Genomic DNA, 21,607 nt, shown 5'->3' on the forward strand with positions numbered 1-21,607 from the left:
TGTCATTCTGGTGAATCTTTGTTACATTAGGTTGTAAAGAAAAAAAAAGGAAAAGGTTTTAAACCTGAATAAATGTGTCTGAATTTGATTATAGTACTAACTTAGAGGGCATTTTAACATGTTGGGCCCAAACGTTTGTAAATCTGTTTAATTTCTTTCTGCAATTTAGGTAATAGCATTAAAGGAATTAAATCTGCCTTCCTGGCCCAAACACTCATATCTACTTTTAAATATACTTTTCTTGTTCTGGATTATTTGTTGACCTTTAACTTTTGCTACTCTACTTTGACATTACTGACTGCTACAGAAACTACTTTAGACTTTGTAGAACCATAAGGAAAGAGACTTATGTGCAGGGCAATTCTAAACATATTTCCTCAGAAATAAAGGCCATTAGTTTATTGGGGTTCACTTCTAGTTAAGTGTGCATAGGATTGTAGCCTGAATCAGTTCACAAGTCTTACTTATCAATATTTAGATTGAACCTGCTTTGAGTAGGGAAACTAGGTTTTTGTTTTTGTTTAATGATGGAGCTCAAAGCTTCATGTGTATTGATGACATTTCTTTTTAAAAAAAGTTTGCACAAATGTTTAAAACTGGGGTACTAGCCATCCTTGAATATATGTATTTATTTAATAGTTGAGGAATCTGAAGATTAAGACTTAAGGTGTCAAGACTTTATGTTTTATATAAAAATATAGTTATACATTTTGAGCACAAGATAGTCAGAGCTAAAATGCTTAAGTTTTATTAATTTTCATAGGAGAGTCAAGCATGTGCTTAACTCTATTCCATTGAAGTGAAAGGGGAGAATTGCTTAACTTTGCCAAGAAAGTGCCCTCTCAATGATAACACAACATAGTTGGAAATTGCCATATGTAGCTTTAACTTCAGGTTTTCTGGGACAATGTGCAGTACAAATTTACTCAGTCTCTTTGTCTTGAAAAGAGACTCTTCTTGACATGCTACATTCTCTTCTAATTAGCTGCAACTATTGGTGTCATCTTATGTTTCCACTGACAGAAAAATGCTTCCCCAGAGAGTAACTTTTATCTGCTTTGTTTTGTGTGTTTCACTAAGAGTTGTTGTGGTCATTTGTCACAATAATTAATTTTTATTAGTGTGTTGCTAGATGCACTGAGTTCATAAAAGCAGCCATAACATGGGAGCAGGAACTTAGTGGATGTTGTCACTGCAACTTCTTAACCGTAGAATAATTTTCTAGTTACTGAAGTGACACAAATTGCTCTAGAGTGAGTACACAAAGTTCTCTAGAGCAATTTCTGCCATTTCAGGAATTGGAAAGCACATATGGCTCCCAAAATGGGGGTGGCTATAGGGGCTTTCAGTGAGACGCGGGTGGCGCTGTGGTCTAAACCACAGAGCCTACGGCTTGCCGATCAGAATGTCGACGGTTTGAATCCCCACGACAGAGTTAGCTCCTGTTGTTCGGTCCCAGCTCCTGTCCTCCTAGCAGTTCGAAAGCACGTCAGAGTGCAAGTAGATAAATAGGTACTGCTCCGGTGGGAAGGTAAACAGCGTTTCCGTGCGCTGCTCTGGTTCACCAGAAGCAGCTTAGTCATGCTGGTCACATGACTCGGAAGCTGTCTGCAGACAAAATCCGGCTCCCTTGGCCTATAGAGTGAGATGGGCACGCAACCCCAGAGTCATCCGTGACTGGACCTAATGGTCAGGGGTACCTTAACCTTTATCTTTATGGGGGCTTTCAGTGAGGCTGCAATCCTGTATTTGCTTACCTGGGAGCAAATCCCACTGAACTCAATAGGACTTGCTTCTTACTAGATATGTATAGGATTCCAGCGTTAGTCGTCTTCCAGGAGTTTAGCAATGGAGTGTGGTGAAAGAGATAGAAATGCAAAGCTGGTAGATGCAGATAGGATCATGGGACTGGCATGTTAATTAAGTTACAGTGCTTTTCTCCTAGATAATTTCCATAGCATTGATGACACTGTTTGATATGAAAAATCATTACTGTGTTTTACTGTATTTACTGTATTTTAATATTTCATTGGAAGCCACCCAGAGTGGCTTATAAATTATTATTATTATTATTATTATTATTATTATTATTATTAAATAATTTTTTTATTATTATTATAAAAATGAAGGCATAAACCATGCTTGTATATGGTGTAATAGGAAAGAGGGATGAGTACTTGGAAGAAGTAATAATGTTTGATTGCAATATAGATAGATTTATCAGGATGTACCAGTCTGTAGTTTGCCCAAGTTTTGTAGAATGCTGTATAGCAAGATATAGCAAGAATGACATAAGTGTATTGTAAAGAGATCCTGAATGGTTCCAATGCAAGGGAGAAACTTCACATTGACCACTTTTATGCCACCTTAACACTGAGGAAGGTCTGTGGCCAAATGTAGGGATTGATCATTTTCACTCAGTTCTTAAGTACCTTTTTCTTGGAAGTCTGTGTCCTTTGAGTTTACTGAGGCTTACCTCTAAGTAAGTGTACTAGAGAAATGCTTGTTTCTTTTCTTTTTTAAAAAAAATTTTTTTGTTAAAGATTTTCTTTAATAGTACATGCCTCATCTCTTTTTTGGGGTTGTAGAATCTTTTTTTACATTTAAAGTGAGATGTTAATGTTGTATACAGCATAAAGTTGGGGCAGAAGGAGGGGTGATAATACTTGGTTCATATGTAGGGGTTTTATGTCAGCTTCACTTTGATAGGTTCTCCGTCTATTCATTTATTATATTTCCTTAGTAGTAAGAGATTGGATGGGGCCCAGGGCATCATTGGTTGTTTTTAGTTGACTGCAGTGAGATTTGTTTGCATGGGGAAGCGGAGGAGATTGTTGGGTCAAGTTAGCCATATTGATTCATATGGAAATATGAAACAATATGGCTGACTTAACCCAACAATCTCCCTCCCTCACAGACTCACTGTTAAGACTGTGTTGATGGCCGACAATCTTACTTGGCTACGAGTGATCGCCAAAGAAAGATTGATTCATATGCTGTCAGTGGGTTCTTGTTGTCTTGTTGGACTGTGTATGTAATAAAGGGGAGCCATACCTCTTCTATTTGTCCCTGTGCTAGTTTCAGACTGTTGGTTAGCTTTTCTAGTAAGGCTGTTTCCCATACAATTTGGTACCACTGGTCCATGTTCACTCATGACACTTCTCTCTGGTGTCTGGCTATCATGCTTCTGACTGCTGAGAGTAGGTTCGTTATAAGCCCTTTATAATGTGAGCAGTGTTAGAAACTGAGATATGAAAGCTAGGAGCTAACTAGGCTATGGCTACAACAACTGAACGTCTAGGCATGCTTTTTTATAACAATATAAAGCAGAAAACATTCATTTTCAGCTTTGTATTTTTGTTATAAAAAAGCATGCCTAGACATTCAGTTGTTGCAGCCATATACAGTGGTACCTTGGGTTACAGATGCTTCAGGTTACAGACACTTCAGGTTACAGACTCCACTGACCCAGAAATAGAACTTTGCTTCAGGATGAGAACAGAAATTGTGCTCTGGCGGCGCAGCGGCAGTGGGAGACCCCATTAGCTAAAGTGGTGCCTCAGGTTAAGAACAGTTTCAGGTTAAGAACAGACCTCCAGAACGAATTAAGTTCTTAACCAGAGGTACCACTGTAATTTAGTTGCAGCTAAAATATTATGTTCATTTTTCACATGGCCTAGTCCTTCCCCTGCCCACCCCCCTAATATACTTAGGAGGGTCTCTTCTCCAGTCTTCAGAGAGTAGCTGGAAGTGGGAAGGCAGAAAAAGGTCCTCCTTTCCTTCCACTCTGCAGTTATAATCTGAAATCTTAGGCGCGGAACTATGCCCAGAGCTCAAAAACTGCTCTCCCTAATGAAATTCCCTGTCGCAAAATGTGCCTAGAACAATGGGAGTTTCGAACACTGAATGTGGGTGGGCATTATTGTCTTGGAAAGTGTTCAGTAGGGCCAATAAATGTTTACTTCTTGAGGTGCTGCACTAGTTGTGTTATCTCTGTTCCAATATCTTTATACAAGTTTCAAATTTTACCATTTGAACAGAATATAGTGTGCTGATGAGAGCAAGCAGACATGCAATAGTGAGAGAGATTATTCCTACTAGGGAACCCAAGCAGTGAATGCCAGTGGGATCATTAAGAAACAAATGGGGAGTTACTGGCATGCTCAGGGGAACTTCAGGACATGCAGAAGTACAAAAATGTTTTCTGGAGAGACATAAGGGGACAGTTGATCCCTTTCCCCAAAACAGCCCAGTAAGGATTGAGTTCAGTAACAATGGAATGTTGACTGTCAGTTGGAAAAGAAAACAAAGCTGGGCTTGAGGGAGTGGAATGCCCTGCTTGAGTCTCTAATAATACAGTGGTACCTTGGGTTACAGACGCTTCAGGTTGCAGACTCTGCTAACCCTGAAATAGTACCTCGGGTTAAGAACATTGCTTCAGGATGAGAACAGAAATTGTGCTCCAGCGGCGCAGCGGCAGCGGGAGGCCCCATTTGCTAAAGTGGTACCTCAGGTTAAGAACAGTTTCAGGTTAAGAATGGACCACCAGAACAAATTAAGTTCTTAACCCAAGGTATCACTGTATAGTATAATAATAATATGGTATCCTGGATGAGTGCATGGCTGACAGGCTGGAACTTTGAACAGCACTTCTGCTAGGCGGTGAGGGTACACTGCCACATTTGTTACAGGTCCAATTTCTATTACCCCCCCCAAGTTTATTCCTTAATAGCTGTATATGTTTAATACATAAAATCAGAGGCCCACAAATATGGTTGTCAATACCAGCCATAAATTTGGTGCCTTAAAGACTAAAGCGAGAGATGCTATTAAAACAAACTGTAGTAAACCAGACCATTTAGGTAATTGTGTGCATGTGAAGAGGACTCTGAAAAGGGGAGGTGTTGGTTTCACTTTGAGTGAGGTGGGAGGAACTAGCCCTCCCTTTCCCAAGTTTCTCAGGAATGTGCACAAGAGCCTGAATGGGCTGTTCGGTGGGATACCTTTTTTTAAAAAAACTAAAACTGTGAAAGGGCAGGGTTTCATCTTTTGTTTTCTGCTGTGCTTTGAAGAAAATTAGAAGCCGTGTGAGTCTTTTCTACTGTTTTACCTTCTAATGTTTAGTGTGAGATGAGACAGTTCATACCAGATAGTTAGGAAGATTAGAAACAGTGGAAGAGGCATCTACTGCTTTTGATTTTGAGGGTTTTGGTGGGGATAAAGTGAAAAGTTTGCTGCTTCATTTTTGTGTGTTTTCTGTGTACTGGATAACATGGAGGAGCGGCAGGGTCACTGATGAACAAAAATGTTGGCTGGGTTCTAAGCCAAAATTAGTGGACTGCTAGATAATATGTTTTGTCTCATTGCGGCCATGTTTTCATGCTCAGTGTTCAGCAGAAGAATGGTGTGGCAGTAATGCATTTTTCACACTAACATAAATGCCACTCTTTGGGTAGTGCAAGTACTTGGATAAATGTGGCTGGTGTTTACTTTAAAGGTGTGGAGAGAAGTTATAACTACAAGGCTTATATGTAAGCTTATAGAGCAAGAATTTGGAAGATAGAAATCCTAAGGTGTACCTTTCACTACTGGACAATTAACTCTCCCAGTTCGGTTTCTGCCAAAGTCTTTAATGTCCAGATCTGATCAGTTCATTGGCAAGACATGGGCTACAAGGTACAGCAGGTACGCAAGCGATACAGATAAATGGCTGTGCACAAGTTAAGACGTATATCTAACGAACGACAAGCCAACTGTCTCTTCTTTTTGAAAGATGGGGCAGGAACAGTTTGTGTAACAAGCAGCCGGGATCTCGAGATTGGGCAAGCAGGCAGGCACTTCTTCAAGTGAGTTGAACCTGCAAGTGCTGGAGCTGTCATTTTCTTGCCCAGTCAGTAATCTGACTTACTCTCATTTGCCTCTCCAGTACAGAAAGGAGGCCCTATATAGGCAGGAGGAAACACTGGAGGTGGCTCCTCAACATTCTCACTAGGAGAGTCTGACATTGTAAGTGTGTAAACTTTCACTACCAACCCAATTGGTCCTCCCCAGAATCCAGTTCTCCTTTCCCCAAACTGCTGATCCCTACCCTGGACTCTGATGCTTCTTGAGATCCTGATCTCAACTCCCCTATCCCAAACTGCTCCCTAGGGTCATCCAGCTCCAATTCCCTGAGTCCTTACCATTCTTCCTCAGGTTCTGACCACCCCCTCCATGACACCTCCATAGACTCATGACAGAGTATTATTTTATACAGAACACTGGGGAATGAGCCCTTAACTCAATTGCTAGGTGTTTACATATCTTCACATAAGAACAAATGTAAAGCATGGCACAAAGTACAGATAGTCTACTAGCCTACACAGTCACTCAGATGTACTAGAATATTAAGGTTGAACTACACACCCTGAAGTGATTTTTACTTCACTCTGAGACATTAGGTAAAGGAAAGGTTGTTGGACAATAAGGGTAGGATCCCGACTTGGTCATGTTTAAAGTAGACCCACTGAAATCATTGTGACATCACTTACTAATGACAGTTAACCCACAGAAGAGAAATTTGGGTTGTCTTTACTCTGTTCTTGGTGTTCAGGTGGCTAGTGTTTGGCTTGTCACTTTAAGGCCCATCTTTTTTGTTTCTATGTACAGTGGTACCTCGGGTTACATACGCTTCAGGTTACAGACTCCGCTAACCCAGGTTAAGAACGGACCTCCGGAACGAATTAAGTACTTAACCCGAGGTACCACTGTACTAACTTTCAGGATAGTCTTACACCCCTTTGGACTGTCTTTGGCATTTTTTGCACAGACCTTTTCATCTTTTTCCCACATGGAGCATCAAGTTGTTTCCCAAGTCTTATTCAAAGTAGACCCATTGAAATTGACCTAAATTTGTCCTGTTGATTAATTTCAATGAGTCTACTCTGTGTAGGACTAGAATTGGATATATCTCATAATGTGTATTCCCTAAGATGTCTTATCAGGTAGTATTTGGTGAAGTACTATTGTTCTTTAAGTAAGGTCTCTAATCCACAAACTCTCAACAAGTTTATATTTGAATATTTCATTGACTTGTAGAAGCCAGGTTGAGAAATCTTATTTTCAAATGGCATTGCTCAGTGTTCTAGGGCATCTTGGTATTTATAACATCTTGGACAACCTGTTTCATTACACTTATGAAACTTCAGGGATTAGTCAAGTGGGACAAAAGGCTACTACATAAGCTCTATTAGTTTTGCTAAAACAGTTTATAAACAAGAAAACTGATCATGTCTTCATGTCTGGAGGTGGCTGATTCTTTTTCTGCCCCCTTCCCCTTTCTGTTGAGATCTTTGACCAGGATGTCTTTCAGGTGGTTAAATGTGTGTGTTTTTTTGCTGTATCTCTTCCCATTTTTCATTTGTTTTGTTCAGAAAAGAAATTTAATTTCAACAGTAACTTTGAAAGGCAATTGCAGATATTAATGCTTGCTATGAAGTTTATTGAGCCGTTGCTTCCTTCAAAAATACATCAATCAGGAGTGCTTTCCTGGTAGACCGAGTCATGAATTTATGTTGGATCCTTTCAGGTGTTTCATATAGACTGTGCAGTCTATATGAATACAAGAGTTGGCTTTATGTGTGGAGGTGACATGGCCATATAAATCCTAACTTAAGAGAGTAAACATGCAAGATGGTGCTACTGTCAGTCCTAAACAGGCATCTATTGTAGTGGGACATACCACCCTGAAAATGAGCATATCAGACCAAAGGTATGGGTTACCTACCCAATTGTGACCTGAATTAGCAGCTACATGTCCAGCTTAATTTGCAAATTGTTTCTGTAGCTTTTCTAGGGAACTGAAATAAGCAAATTATTATCAGGTATGCTATTTGGGGGAGGATCTCAAATGCTCTTCTGATAAATTTCTGCTCTCATGTTTGCTTAGGAGGTATGGCCTTCAGAGCTCAAGCTGGAAGGGTAGCACCAGTAGAGCACCTCTGAAGGTCTCAAAGATTTGTTATCTTGTTTGTTCATGCATTCAGAACTATTACTGAAAGAGAAACTGGTTTTCAGATTCCATGAGAATTAATTCAGTGCTGCTGTGTGAGAGCTGATCCATTACCTGTATTTGGTGTGCACACACACATATATATGTGTGTGTGTGTATATATATATATACACACACCTAGTTATTTGGGATGTATGCAATTTACAGTGCATTTTGCCAAGAAAAAGTGAACTATTTCATAAATATTCAGGCCACCCTCTTCAGTGCTATCTCAAGAATTTGAGCGATCTAATCCCTTTCTCTCTTCCTCATCGCCACCACATTCAATTGTGGATGTCACTTGTGAAGCATGCTCACAACTTCTAGACTACCTTTGGTTCACTGGAATAAAATACTGTATAAAATATTTGATCAGTAAGCTAGTACATCTCGGTAAGCTGTGCACCTCTTGCTGGTGTAAATTGTATAAATATTACTTTGAGGAAAAAGCTAATATTGTCAGAAGATAATAGTATTTTAAATTATCTACCTAGGATATGGAACTTGACAGCTGGTAGTGTAAATGGATTCTCCACGCCCTCACTACAGCTAAAAAGACTAATATTAATCCACTGGGAAGATAAATCCATGGCCCCCTTTAATCAATGGATAGAAGATATGACAATTCTTACAACATAAGAACGGATAGCATATAGATGTTGACTGTGAATAGACAAATATTATGACATTTGGAAGGCATTGATAAAAAATATAGTAGGTTTTTAAATAATATTATAATAGGTTTTAAATAAATGTATATGTATTAAAATAATAATTTCATTTATATACCTTTCTATTAGACAAGCATGTACAGTATAAAATTATAGTGTTATGCAACTTTTGTTTCCTTTTTTATATTTTTCATTTTATTTTATACTCTCCCAGACAAAAATTGAAATGCTACAGAAGCATACAGTTATCTGAACCGAGACTTTTATGTTTTGTACCTTTGTAATTCAATTTCTTTCTTTCTTACATTTTAAAAATAATATTTGCAGCTTTTTAAGCTTTCTAAAAAGACAGGGGATATACTGTGTAAGGTATATTATAAATAGCTTGATTTCAAGGCAGTAGAATCATTTGCACTGAAGCCTTTACAAGATCTGTTGGTGTCGTAAGAGAAATACTTGTAACTGTTGCTTAACAAATTATTAGAGGTGCGGTAGCTGCAATGAGAAAGGAATCTACCGCTTTTAGTGGTCAGTTTGCTGCCTTTCATTATTTTTGGGCTTTCCCCTCTGATTTTGAAAAGGAAACATTGAGCCTGCAAGTATGAAAAGCAGCAAATTGACTTCTCTTAAAGCAGTAGTAATTACGGTATACTGTTTATTTTTCCATATATTGAACCTTTTTATAGTAAAATGTCCTGAGCCATCCAGTTTGCTGCCAAAAATTGAGCAGTTTCGCCTTGTGAAAGGCAGATAATGATCTTGTAAGAAGAAGTCAGCGAAGCCTGAATAAATTAGGACAATCTGTCATCACCATGGTACTGGGCTATCTTCTATGGAAAAATAAACACAGCAAAGTCTGCTGCAGGTGGCTGCCTATTTTCAAGATGCTTGTTGCCATGCTTGCTTGGTACGTGTATCTCTGAACAAGTCTTCTGACTACTTTTCTGTGTTTGGGCAATAAGCCCTTCTTAACATTGGGAGAAGTTGGCTCAAATGTTGTGCTGGGAAAGCATTTCCTAGTGTGACACAGGATGTTCTTGCTTCAGAAGAGCTGGTCCAAACCAGCACACTAATCAAAATTCACTGGAGTCAAGCTTGTGTAACATTTTGTTTAGCCTGGTTACCAGAGTGCTGTCATTCGGAGGGTGGCAGAGACAAGTTGGAACTTTCTGAGAATTTGAATGTTATCAAAATAATATATAACACAAGGAATAAACAATGAAATGGTTTAATTGTGAGGCTTCTGAGAGGTTGTGAGATAAATGCTGTTGCTGTGCCATGTGACTTTTGGCTTCAAGGGAAGTAGGGGAATTTCAGTTGGATGTGTGTGTGTAAAAAATCAGAGGAGGGAGAAATCTACCTTTTTGTTCATTTTGGCTGTATTAGGGAACAGGAAATTTGCGGGTGTGGAGCTCAGCAGGACACTGGAGCCTATGGAATGGGGAAGGGATTCTAGAATCAAACCCAAGGGAGAGAACACAAGGGGGACTCCAGTTTGCCTGGACAGTTATTGACTTATTTAGAAAACAATGGATGGTCATCTGTCATGGATGCTTTAGTTGAGATTCCTGCATTGCAGGGGCTGGACTAGGTGATCCTCAGGGTCTCTTCTAATGCTACGATTCCATTATTCTGTGATACCTTGCACCTTCAGGGATCACTATCTGATGGGTTATAATAGCTCATCTATGTGGGGATATTGGTGTAAAGAGCCTCAGCATTCATGTTAGATAGAAATAATTGTCTTGAGGGAATGTTATGATTATTTTATTGTAAGCTGCTTTAAATATGGAATGAGGATTATACATATTTTAAATAATATCTCGATGACATATTATGAAAAGAATCACTACAGTGTACCACATGGTTTTTAAAAAGGGAAACAGGTTTTTCTCCCCCTCCCCTTTTTTTTTCTTCAGGTAGGTAGTCGTGTTGGTCTGACGCAGTCGAAATATATAAAAAAATAAGAAATTGTCCAGTAGCACCTTAGAGACCAACTAAGTTTGTTCTTGGTATAAGCTTTCATGTGCATGCACTTCTTTCATATCTGAAGAAGTGTGCATGCACATGAAAGTTTATACCAAGAACAAACTTAGTTGGTCTCTAAGGTGCTACTGGACAATTTTTTAATTTTTTATATATATTTCCCCTTTTGCTGTATGCTGTTGCATCCAAACATAAGCCTTTGGGTGCTTAATATTCACTTGTCGGGAATGGTGGGCTTGGTCCATTGAATTATCCTGTCTAAATAGAAGTTGAAACACTATATTTCTCCCCTTTCCAAACAGATTATCTGGACGGATTTTATTTTTCATATAAAAGTTATCTCTCACCAAGAGCAACATGCATTAGAGGAACGTAACCTGCTGGTGCAGAAGAAAAATTAAAATGAATAGTGAAGAAGAATTCTATGATGCCGTCACAGGTGAGTAGAGAATGGTGCATTTCTGTCTTTTTAAAGGAAATTATACTTTAATATATTAAACATTTGGGGAAAGTTTGAGAAGAAATCCTGTCTGTTTTGAATAATAGATCTCTATACTTTTGTGGCTTTATCTTAAATACCCAAGCTTGCTTAATAGTAAATGTGCATAGGATTGCTCTGTGCATTTCATGAATATGCTACATAACCTAATATTGTGTCTTAGGTTATTGTAAGTTAAAATGCATCTTTTGATGGTTAAGGCAGTAAAATAAGTTTAGGTTTTCCAAAGCAAGTGTTGCTTATACGTACAGTATTTCAATCCCCTCTCCCACCCTCACTCCAAAAATCAATTCTCCCCAGGAAAAAAACCAAGTTGTTTCCACAGTGGAATCAACAGTCAGTCGGAGAGGAAAAGTTAAAAATGAAGGCATATGAGTGAATTGTATTGGTTGAGATTCTTACAGCTTACAGTTCATGAGGAAGAACATTGTGGGTTGGAACCTTGAAATGTGAATTCTGGTGAGGGTAGACATTCCCACAGGGTTAGGAAACTGTGTCTCTCAAGCTGTTATCGGACTTCATCAGCCCCATCCAGCATTTCCAGTAGTCAGGGCTGATGGGAGATGGAGCTGCAGGCCCCATTTATCATTTACAGAAAGAAACAGAAATGTATTCAACCATTCTAATAAAATATTTTCAATTTGGCTATTTTCCTGACTTTTCCTTTCTACCAAAATGGAAAACTGAGTTATAATGGCCATCTCATAGCTGATGAGGGTGGTGACTCATAAAAGGAAGATAAGAAGGTATTAGATAAGAGTATTGTTTTAGAAGGAGAAGACACAACTGGAAAAACAGGGAGCTGGGGTTTCCAAAACTGTTTGGAAACGGAGGGAAAGGCATGGACTTGGGCAATTTACTAGAAACTTACTGTCTAAGAACTAGCGCAAACTTATGGGCATGGGCAGGGAGGTCAGCCCCCCCCCCCATCAAACAATAAATAGAAATACTTAACTAACTGACCAATTGCCTCACATATATCTCAGTTCTGCCCCCCCCCCACAACATAAAGCCTACCCCCCCCCTGAATCCTGGCTACACCTAGGAGCAAACCTGCATTATATACACGTTTAAAAGATAAAGGTACCCCTGCCCGTTCGGGCCAGTCTTGCCAGACTCTAGGGTTGTGCGCTCATCTCATTCTATAGGCCGGGAGCCAGCGCTGTCCGCAGACACTTCCGGGTCACGTGGCCAGCGTGACAAGCTGCATCTGGCGAGCCAGCGCAGCACACGGAACGCCGTTTACCTTCCCGCTGGTAAGCGGTCCCTATTTATCTACTTGCCCCGGAGGTGCTTTCGAACTGCTAGGTTGGCAGGCGCTGGGACCGAACGGCGGGAGCGCACCCCACGCGGGGATTCGAACCGCCGACCATGCGATCGGCAAGTCCTAGGCGCTGAGGTTTTACCCACAGCGCCACCTGCGTCCCTGCATATATACATGTTTACTACTAGAAAAAAGGCAAATAGATTTTTTTTTTATTGGAAATACATTGCTTGTGTTTTTGGGGAAACTCCTAGTTGCAGATACTTTTGTCCTCTATAGAATACAGACTTTAAACCATGAAGCAGTGGTTGTGGTCACCTGCCAAACATAATAACTGTCAGGGTCTGTCTTGTTATTCTCTCTGCTCTTCTCTCTCTCCCCCCCCCCCAATATTTCATTGACTATTTCTTTGTGAGACTGTTTCTGTAAATAAAAGTATGTATGTAAAAAAGCAACTCTTACTGTACTTGTCTACATAAGTAATTATGCTTCAGGGAATTCAGAGGGGGACATAACCATACCAGTCCACATATTGTTTGTAAAGATCCACTTTGGTGGATGGGAGATTGCCTGCTCTTGATGTGGTTACACTCTATTTTATGTCAAATGTTTGGTTATTTTGGATGAATAATAAACGGCTTTTGGGCATGTTTGTTACACCAGAGTCCTAGGCATGTCTACTCAGAAGTAGGTACTGTTGAGCTTAATGAATCTTACAGCAGTAAAGAGTGTAGATTGCAGCCATAAAAGCAGCATCAAGGAATTGTCTCTGACTTTCAGTAAATTTGCTTCCATTTCAACTTACGTAATTGTGGCAGTCATCAACAAATTCCACCGCACTTATTGCCAGCAGGTGGCTCTGTTAATTGTAGTCATCTCCTAAAATAAGTGAGCCACTGACCTTGCTCTGCTTCAAGAACCTACGAATGACATGTAACCTTATTTTACACTCTTGGCAGCATTGTAGGTTGCATTAGGTGTTAGATTCCTAGAGCCAGTGGAATTTTAATTGCTATCAACACTAACAATAATTCTTTTCACAGAACACTAGAATAAAGTTCAAGTTTTAAGGATCGGTTGTAGTTCCATAAAACGTTATATAGTGTCTTGCTTTGTTTTATCTTGTAATACTTAACACCAGCTGTTACAAGGTAGGTCAGTATTATGTCAAAAGAGACAATGCACGTATTTTTGTAGACCAAGAAAATCTTTAATTAAAATGAATAAATCATCAAATTACAGATTGGAAGTGGGGATCTGAGGGACCAGTTTACCTAATGTCATCTAGTAAGTTTCTGGTAAAGTTGAGATTGATTGGTAGCCTCAGCATTTAGCCACCAGCTGCATCAAATACTTTATTAGTTCATCTCCTTGAAAGTTAAATAAATAAATCCCTGTCCCACCATGAGAAGTTAAAACCAGTTATGAGATTTGGAGGGAAAGGTGTAATTAATTCTAAACGTGTATAGTGCTCCAGAATGGAGCATTCTGAGCAGTTTGCAATACATGAAATAATAACAGACATCAAATCTAATTTATAGATTAGATAATAAACAGTCTGCTTGGTTGATTTTGATGAACAGGAACAGATGTGGGTATATATGAGAGGTGGGTCAAATTCTGTAGGGCCAGGTTGCACAAATCAAATAAACCGGAGGATCATTTCTGCACAAAGCCACCACAAAGGAACAGAAGGCATGCAGGGTCATCACCAGCTCTGCTCGGAAGCCATAGCAGAGCGGATCAAGGGCTACTCCATAGGTGGGGCTAAGAGACCAGCAGCTTTTGTCGCATATTATCCATGAATTTTTCCACCCCATCTGGTCATTGACAGAACTTGTAACTAAGAATTTATACCTGTGTACCTAATTTCTTTCTTTACTTATCAATCCATTTCCTTTCTTTATCATGGTTTTTTTAATTGCTGGCAAGGACTTTTCATGTCTTTTTTTTAAAATACGGTTCTGGAAGTCTTTTTGGCTAAAGAGTGGGCTACCTTTTTCTGATACTGTCTCTGTCACAACCTAAAAGACTCCCATGATAATGCTTTTTAGGAGAACACTACAGTTCTCACAGGGACACGGGTGGCGCTGTGGGTTAAACCACAGAGCCTAGGACTTGCCAATCAGAAGGTCGGCGGTTCGAATCCCCATGACGGGGTGAGCTCCCATTGCTTGGTCCCTGCTCCTGCCAACTTAGCAGTTCAAAAGCACATCAGAGTGCAAGTAGATAAATAGGTACCGCTCTGGCGGGAAGGTAAACGGCGTTTCCGTGCGCTGCTCTGGTTCGCCAGAAGCTGTTTAGTCATGCTGGCTACATGACCCGGAAGCTGTACGCCGGCTCCCTCGGTCAATAAAGCAAGATGAGCGCCGCAACCCCAGAGTCGGTCACGACTGGACCCTAATGGTCAGGGGTCCCTTTACCTTTACCTTACAGTTCTCACGGTTCTGTGCTTTTTGCATTCTCCCCTAACAGACCTTCTCCTTGACTTTGAAAACAGCACTTCATACAACCTTTCCACACTTTTGTTTCTCTGTTACAGGTAGCAGCCATTTTAGGTGTGCCTGATATGTTCGCAACCGCACAAACACACATTGCGCCAAACTCGGAAGTGACCCAAAAATGTCTCAAAAGGGGGCAGAACGGGGTGTTTGCAGGCTTTTCCAATTGTGTTTCAAATATACGCGATTTCGATTTTCATGAGGCTCAGTTTTATGTTGTGGCAGCTCTTCCTAATATTGCCTATAAGGGAATGGCATTGTGTATAAAAGCAAGCAGGGAGGCACCCAGTTCCTTATGGAACACAGTTTGTGCTTGAGTTTCTAGGTGGAGATTAGTTTCTAACTGGTTGGGGCTATTACTGAGGAGATGAGTTAATCTTTGATGGTTGACTCACTAAACATTTCAGGTCAAGTGTCTCTAGATCCTGGTTTGTTTGTTGTATGAGGCAACCATGAGAGATATGTAAGCTTCTATTTATTTATTTTGTTACGTTGAATTCATTTATTTGACACCTCTCCTTTGCTTTTATACACAATTCTGTTCATGTCTTTTTGTGTACCAACTCCACAATCTTAGCTAAGCCCTAGCTGTGCTTTGAGAACTCTGATATAAACTGATCAGTTACTATATATATATTGACCAAACTGTGGGAGGCAGTGGAAGACAGGAGTGCCTGGCGTGCTCTGGTCCATGGGGTCACGAAGAGTCCTAAACGACTAAACAACAACAACAACAACAAATATATATATATGAGAATGAGATGGTCCATGAGACTAAGATCTATTAACTCAAGTGAAATGCCACTCAGACTTTTTTTATAGGGCATTGTTCCCCAAGTGCCATCTTATGGCTGGCACCGTAATTCACCACAGTGATTCCTCTTAACATCAGACTACTGAGTTGTACCATTTAGTTCTGGCTTACTATTTAGGAATAAAGTGGCATTAAACGGGGATGTAGAGGAGCCATGTATATAAGATGGAAGATGATGATTAAATAGCTAGTAATTGACCAGATATTTGTGGGGTTGTAGTTAATAACAACCCCACATGAGTTGGCATGTGGTATTACAGGTTGATACAATTCTGTACAATGCTTGAAGGTCTGAGTTAGCTTTTGAGTGCCATGTTTCAAGAAGGACCTTTCAAATTGGAAAAGACTTCAGAGTTACAATACTACTTAAGGGTTGGGGTCATAATTTGTCTCAGTGGTGGAGCATCGGCTTTGAATGCTGAAGGTCCTAGGTTCAGTCCTTGACATTTCCAGGTAGGGCTGGGAAATGACTTCCATTTGAAAGCCTGGAGAGTGTGCTGCATAGGCAAGACTGACAAGACTGAAGTAGTTTACAAAGGTCTGACTTGGTATAAGGCAGCATCCTATGACTAAAAAGCTGTGTAACATGAAAAAGCTGATTAAACTGAGTGTGTTTGGCTTACAGAACTGGAAAGCCTTAGGGGTCCTATCAATATGAACCTAATCGCTATGAATTGGAAAGGAGAGAAAATTCCGACTAAACTGGAGCGGCAAAGTAAACTGCTAGAATATGCTGAGTTGGCAAAAATGACAGAGAAACTGAGAGGTCACATCGATCAAACATTTATTAGAAAATGGGACATGTACAAAAAATATCTTAAGGACTATTGTAACAATATGACGTCAGTGGCAGGCCTCGAATGACTTCTGTGGTATGATGGATAATTATAAGAGAATATATTACTGATGAAAATTAACAAAAGAAAATGAAAACAAACAGTGCGCTAGATAGATTAAGTGGTAGATACAAGATGGGGTGATGGGAAGTCGTTAGAAATGCAAGAAGAACTTACTATGATACGATGTAACCTTTTTCTTTTTTCTGGAAAAATCTTTTGTTTGTTGTTTCCTTTTAATTTCAATGAAGCATTAAAAAAATCAATAGAACCTTGGTATTGGTTATTGTGAGGGATAGCTGTAGCTAATCTTAGAAACGCAGATATATAACCTATATAGCTAAATGGCACCATACCTTTTTTTTGTTTCCTGTTATGCCACATTTTTCTAGGATAGAGCCTTCTGTTGATGACTTGTAGGCTTCTACATATTTTGCATTCCAAATGTATTGCATTATAATTAGTAGAAGGCATATCTTGTGTGGAAGATTTTAACATTTTATCTGTTGAAAAATATTTGTCTTCAGTGTGTTGTGACTTGAGACAAACAGCCTATGAAGGATTCACCTTTCACTGTGGTGATTCTTCTATATGGTTTCCTTCTTAGTTGCCCTGTTCTAAAGATTCCTGGTTTGATTTTCTATGATTCAGCCTCCATCTTACTGACCTGCTTACCCGACACTTATGTAAATGGTTACATGTAAAAAGGGCGGCCTTATTCCTTTTGTATTCTGACGCAGGCTGTAGTTTGCCTCTGGGATTTCAAGGAGGTGGAGATTAGTCAGGAGGAGCTAGGTTTACTTTACAGGATGTGGAAGAGGAAGAAGACATCTAAAAACAAATTTGCTAGTAAGTCACCTTTTCTCTCTTTTTCTTATGGTGAAGTTCATCCATTCTTAAAAGCTATTAAACTTTTCTTGTATCTTTGTATTATGAAGTTAAGGAGTTAAATAATGTCCTCCTAGTCATGGCTGATAAGCCTCCCAAGAATCAAAACCGTTTCTGCTCTGTTTTCTCTCTCTAGTCTCCCAAAATATTCCTGAAGAGGTGTAACAATAGTGCCAACTTAAGATAAGTAGCAATGCTCTTTCCTAAGTAGGCCCAGCTGGTGCTTTGGGAATTGCAAGTGACCAGCATTTTCCAGTTTGCATATTCCATGGATTCAATTTTTTTTTTTATGTGATGTCTGTATGTGTTTCTTTTTTTAAAAAAATCTACTATAAGGTTTCTAGCTATGAAATAGCCTGACTTTTTCATCATGCTCACAGTCTTTCCTCATTGTTCTGTGTACATGCCATACATTTAAAACTCACACTCTTCAAATCCTGGAACCTGTAGTTTGTTGAGGGCGCTGAGGATTTTATATTTGTGAAAGGTAAGCCATAGTGCCAAATATTATTCAGGGGTAAAATGTGCTTAAGTATATGGTGTTGTACATAGCTTTCTTTTTTACAGTTCAGTATAAGTAAGCTTTGGAATTAAATCCTTCAACAAAATGAAAAACAAACTGTAATATCCAAAGTTTGTTTTTGAAATTTAGGCAATATCCTGCTTGGTGTAAAAATAACTCACCTTGGCTAAGTTGGTAGTTATTGGTAACTGGCATTTTATCTGATTATTTTCAGTTAGCTAAGTTTATGTAGCTGCTGCCAATTTACTCATTCATCTTGAGCTCACCTGACTAGAGCATGGGTGTAGCCAGGATTTATTTGGGGGGTGGGGCAGAACTGAGTTATCTGTGATGCAATTGGTCAAGTATTTTTATTTATATGATTTGGGGGCAGTTTTTCCCCCTGCCTCCCTTGGCTATGCCGATAGACTAGAGTTTTGGTATGGAATATGTTTACCAACTTTTAAATCGGAATGTGTATGCATTATACATAATAATAACTAAATAAATATCTGATAATGCGGACTCTAGTTTACAAAAGTTTATTACGGTAGCACTGTCAATGGTGGTTGCCAGGCTTTGGGGCCAGTGTATTAAATGTCTGTATATTTATTTAGTTATTATTATGTATAATAATAATAATAGTCAAGTTTACAAAAGTATATGACCATACATCTTCCTGGACCAGCTCCATAGAATAGGAATTGGGGGCACTGTGCTATAGTGAATCTGGTCCAGGTCCAGAGAGTAGCATTAGGAGAGTGCTTTTAGCGGCCCCCGCCCCCCGGTAATTATGTCATGGGGTCCTGCAAAGCACTATTTTATCTCCAGTTCTAATTAATATCTATATAGAGCAGTCATACAGAGCAGGTGTTTTAGGGCAAGATGCTCTCAGTGACACTCTTGATTTGTTTCACTATAACATTTGAATCAGGAGAGGCTGCTTGACCAGTACAGTGGTACCTTGGGTTAAGAACTTAATTCATTCGGAGGTCCATTCTTAACCTGAAACTGTTCTTAACCTGAGGTACCACTTTAGCTAATGGGGCCTCCTGCTGCCGCCACATGATTTCTGTTCTTATCCTGAAGCAAAGTTCGTAACCCGGGGTACTATTTCTGGGTTAGCGGAGTCTGTACCCTGAAGCATCTGTAACCTGAAGCATCTGTAACCCGAGGTACCACTGTACCTGAGATGCAGTGGTGTGATGGGTGAGGGGAAAATAAGCCTAGCTTGAATCCTGGAGGCACTGTGGACAAGTAGTTCCTATGTCTGAAAAACTGGTCAATTTGTTGTTTTGGGTGGGCTTGCATTCTCCCTGAAGGAGCAGGCATGCTTCAAAATCTAGCTATGTCACTGGAGACCCAAGTAACCAGTGGCTAGAAGTGCTTTTTACCAGCTGTGCTTAGTACAACAACTTCAGCCTTTCCAGGACCCGGAGGGCATGACCACAGTAGTTCAGGAACCTGGTGACTTCAAGATTGAATTACTGCAGTGCACTTTCTGTGGAGCTCCCCTTATGCTAGGGAAACTACAGTTAATACAGGATGGTGCAGTGCAATTACTGACAAGAGTGAGACCCTATCAGCATATATCCCCTCTGCTCCTGAGATCTGCATCACTTGCTGATTTGTTACCAGATCAAGTTCAGAGTGGTAACTGTTGGTATGTAGAGTCCCTAATGGCTTAGGAATTGTTTACTTGTGGGTTCACCTTACCTAATATGTGCCCAGTTGACTGCTTTCATCTGCAGAGCTGGTGCTGTTACAGCTGCCACATAATACTCATTCCACAGTTCTAAGAAAGTGTGGTAGCACCTACACTTTGAAATTTCCTGCCATCAGGCAGGTGCCTTCGCTGTACTCTTTTCAGTGCCTGGTTTTTCGTTAGGCAAACTTTTTTTGTTTAGGGAAACCTATCCAGAAACATACACAGTCATTTTTGAATATTTTTTACTCTTAATTTTAGTTATTTTCAAATGTTTTAAATTGGGTTTTTTATAATTTTAATATTTTTTGTAGACCACTTAGAAGTTTTACTGTAATCAAGCGGTGTATAAATTTTGTAAAATAAAAATGAAATAATAGGTGGAAGGGTGGGCATATAATGCTCAGGTCCAGTTAAATGTCAGCATGGTTTAAGAAGGCATGTTCAGTGTAGGTGGGACAATGTGGATTTTTGTGGGAATATTTTTAAACTCCTTTCTCAAGCACAATAGGAGGTACTGGTGGGCAAACTGGTGGCTGTGGATGCCATGTTGGTGACCCTTGCCATATTAAATTTGTTAGATTTTTAGGTGCCACAAGACTCTCTGTTTGTTGCAACAGAATAACACACCTACCCTTCTGGAAGTTTTATTAAAAGGATATTTGAAAACATTGCACCATTTTTTTTATGATGCCCAGGATCTAAAGTCCTAGTAAAACCTTACAGATCATTCTTACAGCTCTTTCTTGGTTGTGTGATCCTATCTTCACAAGCATGCACAGCTTTTAACATTTCTTCTTAACTTTGTATCTTGTTTGAATCGGCATTGCTATTGTTTTGTACAGCACATTTGAGAGTGCCTCTCATGTGTTTGATACATGTGCTAAAAGTAGCTCTTCAGATTAATCACCCAATCTCCCCATGAACACTACTATTATTGTTCCCAAATTAGGTGTTATGACACCTTGGGATCTGATTATCATTAGGTGATTACACTTATGGGAATGCTCTGATTCAGCAGTGTGGATTAATGAGTGACATCACCTTTAGCAGTTGCACCAAGAAATAATAGAACGGGATCACACCACCTGTTACCTCTGTTTCAGTATGTGGTTATTTTTCCCCTTGTAAGTTATTTTTTTTTTTTTTTAAATAATTTTTATTACGTTTCTTTTCATAATTTTGACAATTCAATACAATACAGAAAAACCCAAATACAAGAAACAATTTTTGATTTTTTTAACAAAAAAGAAAACCATTGGACTTCCCCACACCTTCCAGATCTGCGTTCTTTGTAGTAGCAATATCAGCAATTTGTTACCTTATTTCAAACCTTGTTGGAACTTTCCATTATTATGTACCCATATTCAGTATATTGTATCTTAACTTTGTTACCTTTTAAAATAAACATAAAATGTTTGATTCACATTGACTTCTTTTCTCATTTGTCATTAATTTTACCATTTGCTTAATCATATTTGCTAAAGCGTAACCTTTCCAAGAACATGCACTGTCTTAAAGTTCATACAGCTTATAGTATTTTTGCAAATAGTCTTTAAATTTTTTCCAATCCGCCTCGACTGATTCTTCATCCAAATCTCGGATTCTGCCGGTCATTTCAGCTAGTTCCATATAGTCCATCAACTGCGTCTGCCATTCCTCCAACGTGGGTAAATCTTGTGTCTTCCAATTCTTTGCGATGAGTATTCTTGCTGCTGTGGTAGCATACATAAACAAAGTTCTATCTTTCTTTGACACTTTCTGGTCTACCATGCCCAGCAGGAAGGCCTCTGGTTTCTTGGGAAAGGTATACTTAAATACCTTTTTCAGTTCATTGTAAATCATTTCCCAGAAGGTCTTCACTTTTGGGCAGGTCCACCAGAGATGAAAAAATGTCCCTTCTGCCTCCTTA

The 21,607-nt window shown here is 39.4% G+C and overlaps 1 protein-coding gene across 4 annotated transcripts in view; it reads left to right on the forward strand.

Moving 5' to 3' along the window:
* The window catches only part of OSBPL2 (oxysterol binding protein like 2), a 71,705-nt gene that overhangs the window by 20,701 nt on the left and 29,397 nt on the right, over positions 1–21,607 (forward strand). For 3 of the 4 annotated variants that reach the window (XM_083618860.1, XM_083618861.1, XM_083618862.1), the window contains one exon: positions 10,989–11,125. In XM_083618860.1, the coding sequence (XP_083474986.1) occupies positions 11,089–11,125 (37 nt within the window). In that variant the 5' untranslated portion in view covers positions 10,989–11,088. Of the gene's footprint in view, positions 1–10,988; positions 11,126–17,324; positions 17,450–21,607 lie in introns of those variants that run through there. The other variant, XM_083618859.1, reaches the window with a different exon arrangement.

This window comes from Podarcis filfolensis (assembly GCF_964270895.1).
Source record: "Podarcis filfolensis genome assembly, chromosome: 6".
NCBI classification, from domain to species: Eukaryota; Metazoa; Chordata; class Lepidosauria; order Squamata; family Lacertidae; genus Podarcis; species Podarcis filfolensis.